This window comes from Notothenia rossii (assembly GCF_949606895.1).
Source record: "Notothenia rossii genome assembly, chromosome: 1".
Lineage (NCBI taxonomy): Eukaryota > Metazoa > Chordata > Actinopteri > Perciformes > Nototheniidae > Notothenia > Notothenia rossii.
Genome location: NC_136912.1, coordinates 33,143,557 through 33,155,241, shown reverse-complemented (window position 1 = coordinate 33,155,241; position 11,685 = coordinate 33,143,557). Strand labels below are relative to the sequence as shown.

General features: G+C 39.8%; 1 protein-coding gene across 2 annotated transcripts; it reads left to right on the top strand.

The window, feature by feature from the left end:
• Positions 1-1,156: 1,156 nt before the first annotated feature.
• On the top strand, positions 1,157-11,306 carry LOC307036403 (carboxypeptidase Z-like). 2 transcript variants are annotated; one of them, XM_079676702.1, is made up of 13 exons: positions 1,157-1,428; positions 1,908-1,940; positions 2,931-2,982; positions 3,090-3,412; positions 3,528-3,743; positions 6,088-6,284; positions 7,704-7,865; positions 7,949-8,107; positions 8,898-9,033; positions 9,129-9,268; positions 9,535-9,634; positions 10,169-10,314; positions 10,553-11,306. In XM_079676702.1, the coding sequence occupies exons 1-13, from the start codon at positions 1,332-1,334 to the stop codon at positions 10,754-10,756; spliced, it is 1,965 nt and encodes a 654-aa protein (XP_079532828.1). In that variant the 5' UTR covers positions 1,157-1,331; the 3' UTR covers positions 10,757-11,306. The 2 variants fall into 2 exon arrangements, with proteins under 2 accessions (XP_079532828.1, XP_079532827.1); XM_079676701.1 differs by having other exon boundaries at positions 1,158-1,428; positions 6,088-6,323.
• Positions 11,307-11,685: the final 379 nt, after the last annotated feature.

The window sequence follows — 11,685 nt, the reverse complement described above, 5'->3', positions numbered from 1 at the left end:
TGTTTTGGCTTGTGACCCTAACCACAGGAGCTGTGACTCATTTTAAGGTTTCCTGAAGAGGGCTATAGTATAATGGCTGGTCTTCCCACTGGTAAATGAATAAAAAATAAAAAAAGTCATTAGATTGTTATCTCAACCCATTTATGCTTTTGTGTGTTGTTTTAATCTAGAAGACCTGACTTCTACCCCTTGTGAAACCAAGAGTCAACAGCTGCCTAACAATTGATGTACCCATAACTAGAAGTTGTGATGCCTGAAACTTACCAAGTATTTTATAACTACATGTTTTGAACTCCAACCGTGCATCCAAATGTGACTTGTTCGGAATGAGCATGGCACTAAATGACATAAATGGATGACATTACACACTAAATGTCCTTAATGTGGCATGCTATTTATACACGTTCCCTTGTGATCACATTGTATATTTTATATGAAAAAAAATATCGAACCAAATCACGAGGCAAGTTTGGACAACTGATGTTCTTTTTTTTCGTTTAATCATTTGGTGAAACCCCCTTTCTTGGAAACAACAACTCCAACATCCCACCATATATTCCTTTCATTACAGCAATAAAACAGCAAGGGCAATACGATTTCACAAACAAATGGTGCAGGCCCAGCATTGAATTTGTGAATTGACTCAACAGCACCATGATTTTAAACAAACATACATGAACTTAAGTTATCAGCCTCAATCCTACAACAATCCGCGGTACCGATGCTCTCTCTCTCTTGCTCGCTCGGAGGCTCGCTCGCACTTTGGCTGTGAGCTGCGGGCGCCTGATAAGTCAACATCCCCCACTTTCATCACTAACAGCGCCCATCGTACAGGGCAAATTAAAAGTGTAACCGGGGTGAAAAGGGTGTTACCTTGACTTAATCATGAATGTTGTTACATCAAGGCTGAAAATTAGGACGCTCCAAACAGTCAAACAGGTTTTTTCCCCTCCCAGAACTACCAGCGCAGCCCCCCCAGATTTGGCTATGCCAAAAACCGGCCCTGCACACACACACACACACACACACACACACACACACACACACACACACACACACACACACACACACACACACACACACACACACACACACACACGTACACGCGCACGGACGCACGCACGCACACAGAGCTCTGCAGTGTAATATGATCGTTGCTTGCTCGTTACGTACACTTTTCTCGGGTCAGGGATGCTTCTCGCAGACAAAGGAAGGAGGTTTCCGCGCTGCGTGTGATTATCATCCAGCCAAAGGAACGGAAAAGTTGCAGCTTCAAACACACTCACACGCACACACTGCCACATCACACACCGCCGAAACTGCACTTCAACATGCGTTTAGGACTTTCGGTGCTGCTTCTTTCTTTGACGAGGAGTTGTTGGTGCGTCCCGCAGCAGCAGACATGTCATCCAGGAGACGAGTTTTTAGGTAAGGTCCCTTCAACTTCAAACAAAATCCATAGATTATTGTACGACGTCAAATCAGAATGGAGACAGAACTTAAAAGACCATTTGAATGAGCAATAAGGACTATTTCATAATATATCCGTCGCTTTTATAAAGAAAAACAGTTGATAAACAACACATCATTAACATTTTATCATGGCATACCCTCTAGCTGCACTAAATTATTATTTCAGTTATTACTTTTCAATTTATCGCTGCATGTACTGCCAAAAAAAGGTGGAAAGACTGTAAAGTTTCGTTATTATTCATATGGGACCTTGACTTGACGTTAGACACATTGTCAGCTGCAGTTTTTTTAACCATGTCCATAAACAGTAGTTTAAAAAAAGCATAGGGCCTCCTTTGGCCTCCCTTGTTTTTGGAGATGTCGCCTCCTAGCGTTTTATTTATGACACAAATATGTCCATGCTTCCTCATTGTTTGGCTTTGGTTTTCTCACAGGAAGATGCAGCAACAGCGTGGCTGGAGACAAACGTAAGTGGCACATTCATTTGTCCAAGTTTTGAAATATAGGGTCTTACATTACATTAAACACTGTTGGATTTTGTAGGTCAGATTTTATATCTCAGCTACAGAAAGTAATCTGTGTAAATGACATTTCAGGGCCTCTCCGCTTATACATTAAAATACATGGCCTAAGATCTGTTTCCAGGTCTTTATATCAACTTCAGAGCTGGAAACCATAGTCTGAAATACTGAGCGTCACTGCAAGATGCAACAGGCCTCCTCTCCAGGTAGAGGGTAATTCAGAGTGAAGGCAGCTGCAGCACATAAGTATTTATGAGCTTTAAAAAAAAAACTAAACTGTACTTTACCTTTTTGAAGCACCAGGTGCTACACATAGGCACTACAGTACACCAGGTGCTATGCATATAATCAACAGGTGGATCCATAGGCGGATTATATGCTTGAAACCTCCCTGCCTATAGAAGCTATACACAGACTTCATAGTTGTTCTTTATGTCTTTGCTTTGTGTCTCTTTGTTGTCATTTTGTGTTTCTTTGGAGTCCTTTTATTTCTCTTTCTAGGCATGTTGAGTCTTTTTAGTTGTTTTGTTTCCTTTTGTGTCGTTTTTTGTGTTTTTAGTGTCCTTTGGATTTATTTTGATTATCCCTTATAGTTGCTTTGTGTCTATTGTAGCCATTTTGTGAGACTTCAGCGTCATTTTGAGTCTTCCAGTTATTTTTGCCCCTTTTAATAAGCATTGTCAGTCTCTTTGTAGTTTATTAACCTATATTTATTAAAGGTTGTTCATGGTAATTTAACTTTACTAATTGATACATGGCTCTCCCTGACATTTGAAGCCCATAGTGACCCATTAAATAAAGAATTCCATTCCTGGATACAGAACTTTAGCCCTATTTGAAAGAAAAGCTTTGTTAAACTTATTTAACTATAACATATTAGCGCACACATTACTTTACACTTAAGTTAACAACTTTCTCTGTTATCTTGTTCCACAGCTACATGCACAGAGCTGAACCTGGGCTACTGCAATGATATGGAATACTCGAGGTGGGTGGTATAGGTTGGTAATAATGGTTGTTAGCTGAAAACATATACATTTCCTGTCTAATGTTATTCTATTGGCAAAAAAGCTAACTGTTATCATCGTGCTCCAGCACCATATTTCCCAACATCCTTGGCCACCAGAGTCGTTTGGATGCAGAGTCAGGGGCGGAGTACCTCCTCCTCAGCGTTATCCATGGCCTTCTCAACGGGGAGTGTTCTCCTGAGATTCGTCTCCTTGGCTGCTCGGTTCTCGCCTCCCCCTGCAAGGACGGCAAGATGATCAAACCTTGCCGCAGCACATGTGACGCCCTGAGGAAAGACTGTGCTCACGCATTCGAGTCCATCGACATGGCCTGGCCCTACTTCCTAGACTGTGACCGCTTCTTTGCAAGCAACCAAGAGGGCTGCGTTGACCCATTGGCAGGGCTGAAAGGTAAAGAACACGCTGTTGTGTTGTACTGTTTGGGACTAAAACATAATTATACTCTTCTGTGAAACAAACAAAGCATCTTTCTCTCCCTCCCTAAATCCTGGCATCCCTCCTCCAGCCAGACAGGAGCTAGAAATGTCAAGCCACTCTCATGATGAACCCAGCACCATCATCCAGTTCATCTACACCTCCAACACCCAGATGTACAGCTTACTGAAGAGAACCGCAGCCAAGTGCTCCCAAATCTCTCATGTGTACAGCATCGGACGCAGCACGGAGGGCCGGGATCTGCTGGTTATTGAGTTCAGCAAGAACCCAGGACAGCACGAGCTATGTGAGTAAGAAGAGTAGTGTCATTAACTGTGTGATGAGATGTTTGTAATGCACACAGCTTGGTGATTACATTGTTCCTGTTTATTACTCTCCAATCAAATCTTCCTTTGGTGTAATGAATTAGTGCTCTTAATTTTAAGATTTCATATTACCGCTCTCACCAAAATGGCAGCTGTTTTTAAGCAAATAAATCTTTAAAAATACTGCACACTATCTTCCCAACACCAGAGCAGACAAAGTTAGCAACTAACTGGTGAATATAGTGGAGCTGCTCATTTCAGATGTTCATTTATTTCTTGTAAATAAATACATTACATGCCTGTTTTCCAATAGCCTCAATTAGCATCCGTTTCCGGTCCTACGACGCTGGTTCTCTTCTTACCGGGGTAGATCTCCATGGTAACTTATGCTGAACGGCAAACCTGATTCCTGCACTACGAAGCCGGATTTTTGCTTAGCGAGCTAACTTCAGGGAAAACTCTGGCTTTCCGGTCCTACGACGCTGGTTCTCTTCTGAGCGGGCTAGATCTCCATGGTAACTTATTCTGAACGGCTAGCCTGGTCCGGAGCAGGTTAGGTTCCAGGATAAGGGATCAACTCAGTTAAAGAACCACCTACTGACCAATCAGAGCTCAGTGTGCGGAGTTTAAAGTGATCAAGTCATATTACAGGAAAAAGGAAATATAGAAAAACTGCTGTTGCAGGAAAGACGGCCGGCAAAAATCAACTGACTGGGTGAACGTGAAAATTAATAGAATATCACCTCCCATCTTCAGAGCAATCTGACTATTATAACATTAGCGTTAAGAAAGCTTACTTAAAGGTGACCTATCATGCAAAATGCACTTTTGTACGTCTTTTACACATGAATATGTGTCCCTGGTGTTCCAGGGAACTCACCAAGTGTCAGAAAACACAACCCTCTCTATTTTCCTCCATACCCAAATCTCTTAAAAAGCGGCTGCAACGGATCTGATACAGACTGATCCAGATTTGAACACTTCTATTACTCCACCAATCAGGAGGACACAGCCACGGACATTGCCGTTCGATAGCGCTGGAGACGCTGTAGTACATATGCCAGGCCTGTAGATGGTGCTGTTCTCACAGAATCAGCCCATGAAAAGACATTGTTAAATTGAGTGAAATGAGGAATGGCTAAAATGCATGATCTGTTTGGTATTTTGAAAAATAAATTTTTTAAATATGCCTTATATAGGTATGGTCCTACACTATATTATTCAAATATAGCATGATAGGTCCACTTTAAATATCTGCCACAAGTTAACATAAGTAACCGGATCAAAGTAACATTACGTACAGTCCGCGGCACTGTGAGTGCAGACGTCGATGTGCCATTATCATTCATATCATATCACATCATAATGTATCATATTTCCTTATCTGAGTCAGCTTCTTGAGCAGTATCTGGCCGTGCAACACTCTCACAGTGTCACATACTGTACTGTATGCAGAAGTATTATTTTAAGAAACACATTAAGTTGACGAAACACTCGAGTCAAATGTAATTAAAGTCAGATCGTGTTTTAGACGGGGCAGTGATATCATAAACCTGTTAATGTACGCATTCAAACTCTTTTTTTTTTTACCAGCTGTTCTTTGTTCACCTTGCAGGTGCAACTATGTTGCTTTTATCCTGGAAGTGTTTAAGTTTTGGATGTTTAAAGTTTAACTTCTTCATAATTGTCTAATATTATAGTTTTCTTTTCATTCAGGAAGTATGACGCGTTTAGAAGTAGAAGTAGATCGCGTTTGTTTTAGGATAGTTAAGCCAGATAACTCAAACATATCCAGGGTCTGTTGAACTGGATTAGTAGTACAGGCCTCTGGCCTTGCTCTTCCCCAGCAGATGAGTGGGGTAAAATTAACATCACATTTGAGATTTCATAACATCAAGAAATTAATTAGCAACAAAACTTGCCTTAAATGAGATAGTACCAATTAATACTTCATCCCCACTCGTTTAAAAAACAAACAAAAACAAACACTGACCAAACCTATCCCCTCCACAATTCTTTACTTTTCCAGTTTTGCAATATCAGTTTCTCATAGATTAATGATGCATACATTATTTGCCATCCAGTTGGGTATCTTATTTTCTGGGCAGCTCCAACCACTTGTGTCACTCCTGTTTCCAAAATACCACGATGGTGGCGAACAAACTGCCAGGCTCTAGCATTTGAAGGGGCAGTCCACAAACCAAGAGGGGACTAGGTCCACTTTTGTTATACAGGCTGCGATATATAGCTTGTTCTGAGGCCCCAAAGTGGCTCACATCAATGATTGCAGCTTTCACCCTGTTTCCTTTTGCCTGTAATCCGTAGTGGAGCCAGAGATCAAGCTGGTGGCCAACATGCATGGAAACGAGGTTCTGGGCCGCCAGCTGCTCGTCTACATGGCCCAGTACCTGTGCTCAGAATACCTCCTGGGGAACCAGCGGATTCAAACCATCATCAACACGACCCGCATCCATATTCTGGCCTCCATGAACCCAGATGGCTATGAGCTAGCCGCCTCAGAGGTAGAGGATAACAATGACCCGGAGCTCAGCAACCAGGAAGTAAATATTGTTAACAGAAAAAAGACAAACCACCATTATCCGCTCTCAATCTCAATGTGTGTTCTGTCTGTTCGGCTTGGCTTGTAGAAGTGGAGGAATGAGCATTGCTGATGCAGATGGTTTTTACAACGTTGATCAAGGGTTGTCAAATGGGACACCATTGAGCAATTTGTGAACACTTTTTAGTTGCACATTTTGCCATTTTTTAATATCTAGAAAAAGACAATAACATAATGTGCTTACACTTTGGTTTGCTGATGGACAAAAGGACATCCTAATTGTTAACAAGCAGTAATAAATCAGTGACTTATAGGAAGTTGCAGGTAGATGTACGGTCTGTAAGGTCTTAAGTCTGGTTAAGTTGCTAAATTGGTTGTGAAAGATTAATAATAGTATACTCAACCCTTCAAGCTTCTACGTTCAACCTATTATTTTTACTAACCAGAGAATCCAACACTAATCATCACTTCCATTCTTTGTTTAGCATTGTAGGCAGCCCTCAGTATTGCAAGCCTGAGGAAATGGGACATCTACATTGTAATCTCTTGAGCCTTTCAATGCTAAAGACGATAATACTTTGTCCTTTTGGTCAAAATATTGTGCATGTATGAACTAATGTCTTCCTGTGCCCTCAACACGCTCTGCATGCATGTGTGCTTTATACTTATCATGTGTATGACCAGATGTTTGTTGCAGTCATTTGACAAGGTGGGGTTAAAAGTTGTGAGATCCACTATTCAATTCTTAGTTGTCTCAATGTTCAATCCAAAACACATTCTATTGCCTAATACCTTTGTTGTACGCATATTAATTGTATATGTATACGTGTGTGTATATATATATCTTTACTGCAATTTATATGCATGGGTTTTAGTGTGACAGGCTGCATGATTGCACCACACTAAGCAATTCAACATACGTCAATGATGATCAGATTTACAATGTATTGTGTAGGCCAAACTACTGTATCATCAATTAAACGTATCACTGTCATTCAAAACCCCATATTTATATTGTATTTGGCAACAAATGCATATGCTCCAACTATATAATGACATGCAACAGTTTGCATAATCCAACATTTTTTTATTGTTTGGATTGATCATTTATTTAATGCATTATCTGCTCACCTATATTATTTATGATACTGCTTTCCTGTTGTCACTCCATTTCCTTCTATTCACAATGACGGATATATGGTCTTGTCTTCATGTTAATGGGATTAACAGAAATAGTCTAATAGGTTTTTGCCTGTACTCCTGACTAATATTCATATATTTTACTCATATAATCATTGCTCCGACTAACACCTTCACATCATCATCATCATGATTAATGTCTCTGGCACTTAGTAACACTCCTAGTTCTTTAATGTTTCAGGGTCACTTATTGAATGGTTGGACCAATGGACGGACCAACGCCCAGAATTTAGACCTTAATCGCAATTTTCCTGACCTCACCTCCATTTTCTACCGGAACCGCCGCAGCAGGCACTACCGTATTGACCACATCCCAATCCCTGATGCCTACTGGTTTGGCAAGGTAAGTAGGCCTAGAGATAGTAAACTTTTTATTTTAAATTAATCCGTTTCAGTTGTTCAGCCTTACCTCACTTTGGCCTGTAGGTGGCACCAGAGACCTATGCAGTGATGAAGTGGATCAGGTCGCTGCCCTTCGTTCAGTCTGCCAGCCTACATGGAGGGGATATGGTGATCTCATATCCCTTCGACTTCTCCAGACACCCTCAAGAGGAGAGGATGTTCTCACCCACCCCAGATGAACAGGTAGGATAAGTTGATTGAATATCTATGCTATAAAAACTTTTTTGTTGTTCATGTACTGGTCAATATTGAGGATTGTGTTGCTTCCATGTCATCTTTCAGACAAAAACATATCCAAACTCCCCTTTAGGAGTTAGTGTTACTAACATTTGTCTAACCTATTTCTCGTAAATTCACAGAAGCTTAGTATTATTTATTGCTCATTTGCATATTAAACATAACATTTCAGCAAACAAGACAAAACAGAATTGTCCTAATGTGAGTTATCAACTATGGAAATGTTATTGTGATATATGTATATATACTGTGTTTATATATATATTCACCTGTAGTATATATTTCAATTATAAAATACACATCTTTAAAGGCCAATTTCTCAAAAAAAAATTGTATTCTCATAATGCATAAATTAACCACTTCATAAACTTTGTTAACGTTTTTACAGATAGTTATTTTAATAAATCATTCATATTGTAATTGTATTTTTAAAAACACAGCAACAACTATTATTATTATTTATTTCGATGTTACAAAGAAGATATCCAAATTTCCCTCTGTAAAAACATTTTAATGTATTATGTTCACAGATTGAACAAGTTTTGCTTTAAAACAATCTCCAGATCTCTACTCTGGAAATTAATGCAAAATGAACGAATAAGATATTTTTGCATATGTAACATTTAAATTCTAGAAAGAAAAAAGTAAAGTATCAACTGACAAAGTTTAATGGTGTAATTGATTGATCACCATATTAATCTGCCATGTCTATCATAATTAATGCCCCCATGTTCAGGTCCTGAAGCAGCTGGCTCGTACCTACGCAGACGCCCACGAAACCATGTCGAACAACGACACAGAGAGGTGTGGAGCCAACTTCTACCGCACTAGAGGCATCATCAATGGGGCACTGTGGTACAGTTTTGCTGGTGGTGAGATATATAACATTTTTCAAACAACTGAGAGGCGTTTTTCTATCCATCTCATTGCTGTTGAGGGACTCACCATGTACACGTCTCCCTTGCAGGTATGTCAGACTTTAACTACTTGCACACTAATTGTCTGGAGATCACCGTGGAGCTCGGCTGTGACAAATTCCCCTCAGAGGCCGAGCTTTACCCAGAATGGAAGAGGAATAAGGAAGCTCTGCTCAGTTTTATGGAGTCTGTGAGTGTTCCTAATACAGGCTTGATGACCAGTTGTTTTAAAATGTGCATATTTTTACAGTGCATAAAGTTGAAAGATGAGTTATTGACAATGAGTGTGTGAGAGTACAAGTTAAATATTGCAGTAGAACACTTTTACTTTTTAAAGACCAGAAAGGACACAAAGGACTAGAATAATATTAATAATACGTATGTGCCATTGACGTATAAGTAAAAGATTGAGGCTGAAAAATAAGAATATTCCTTCTGTGCCCTGTTCCTGATCAGGTCCATCGAGGAATAAAGGGAGTTGTTACAGATCTTGATGGAAATGGAATAAAAGGAGCCACTATCTCTGTCAGGGGGATTAAGAAGGATGTTACCACAGGTAAACAATGTCCTGCATGGCTACACATTGTTTAGGTGGTGTTACTTTGATGTTTATTTCGCATTGCTTTGACATTAAACAGTTTAAGCCACGCTGAATGTTGGATAAATCGCCATGAAACTCTGTAGAGATATTCATGTTCCCCAGATGATGAAGCATTATGACTTTGATGACGCCTTCACTTTCTCAACTAAATTTCCTTTTTTTACCGAAAAAAATGACATTTACATCAATCTTAGCAGTACCCTGTGATAAGTTGTAATTAGCACATGTTAGCATGCTAACAAGCTTAACTAAGATGGTCAAGATTGTAAATATTACATATGCAAAACATTAGCATGCTAACATGCTTATCCAAAATGAAATCAAACCATAACTTACTTGATATTAAAGGGTTAACAAATCCACCAGCATGGCTGTAGGATTGTTTGTATGTATACTCTCCCCTTTTATTTGTCACACTATTTACTGTGCTCTTTTATTATTGGATCTCCTCTCTGACTGGATGGCCCTGCTCTCTTCCCCTTACTCCAGCTGAAGATGGAGACTACTGGCGTCTGCTGAACCCTGGTACTCACATCCTGACAGCCACAGCCAAGGGTTACTCCAGGGTCAGCAAGAGGGTTTATCTGCCTCACAACCTGAACAAGGCTGGACGTGTCGACTTTCTGTTGGAGAAGGTTGGACTTTGTCTTCATTTTCTTTTCAAATTTACTTTTTAAACGTTACTTTTTACATAATGGTTTAGTTTTTGTAGAGATTTTTGCACCTTTTTTAGCTACTAGCTCATTGCCATCTGCAGAGGGGAAGACATAAACACTTATACAACTATTAAACTTTAAAAAACACATCCAATGCTTAATGGATATCTTCTATTAGCCTTGCTCTATACTTATATTTCCGCTTTCCTGAATCCAGGTTCCCATAGAGCCCAATATCGACGACCACCTCTTCCCCACAGTAGACACATGGGAGCGATTCGACCCCTACAACCAGTTTGAGCGCTTCGGAGAGCCAGACGTGAGGGAGGGAGGGATAGAGCGGCAGGAAAAACCATGGTGGTGGAACTACTTCTCCCAGTCTGGCATCTCACCTCCAAATTGGCTGCTGCGAAGTGTCTAGACGCACAGGACATTAAAGATCCCGGGATACCACTGAGATTGGTGATGGACGGTCCTACATCTAGTCCCACTGGTGCTTTCAGATGTAGCAGGAGCTTAGAAAACTACAATTAGCAGAGCCCAAATAGGTTTAGGTGCTTCGTGAAAGGATGTGAACAAGCATTTCTCTGCCAGGCAACACTTTGATAATGGCATTTTCCTTTGTAGCTGCATTTAACTTGTTTTAAGTGAAAATATAACCACTGGAAAAAAAAGGGTGTATGGCTGCCTCAATTGAAATATGTTCACCGGCATATACACTTATTTGAATATTGTGATTACACATTGCAACTTCACGGCAGCTGCTGCATAAAATGTATAAATGCACATTTAAAAAATGTTTTAATCTGTACAAATATCAGGCAGATTTGACAGTTTTTTTATTATCACATTCCACAGGTTATTTCCCTGTATGTTTTTCTAGCCACATTTTATACACGGCAAGAGTGTTGAAATGTTTGCTTTGTTTGTTTTTCACAAGCTTAAAAAATAAATATGAAATATTTGTGGCATATCTTCTTCCTTTTTTCATGTTAAAAAAACCCAACACTCCCCCCTTGCATTAAACGCATCGATTCTAGTCCTTTGTTGACTTCCACGACATAGTGTCATCACCGTAATGCTCACGCAGAGGTGGGAGAATACTCAAAGCTTGTACTTCAGTAAAAGTAGAAGTATCAGAGTGTAGGAATACTATGTTACATCGAAATGTTATTCAAGTAAAAGCACAAAATTATTGGCATCAAAATATACTTAAAGTACCAAAAGTAAAAGTACTCATTATGCAGATTGGTCCATTTCAGAATAATTTATTTTGATTATAATTATTGATCACTAAAGTGTTATCAAAGCTGGTAAAGGTGCAGCTAGTTTGAATGACTTTGTAGCATA

Bases quoted from the DNA above. Each gene is read 5' to 3' on its own strand.
- LOC307036403 (XM_079676701.1), top strand. From the start codon at position 1,332: ATGCGTTTAGGACTTTCGGTGCTGCTTCTTTCTTTGACGAGGAGTTGT. The intron at 2,983-3,089 runs GTGGGTGGTATA...ATCGTGCTCCAG, and splicing joins AATGATATGGAATACTCGAG to CACCATATTTCCCAACATCC. The intron at 3,744-6,087 runs GTGAGTAAGAAG...TGTAATCCGTAG, and splicing joins CCCAGGACAGCACGAGCTAT to TGGAGCCAGAGATCAAGCTG.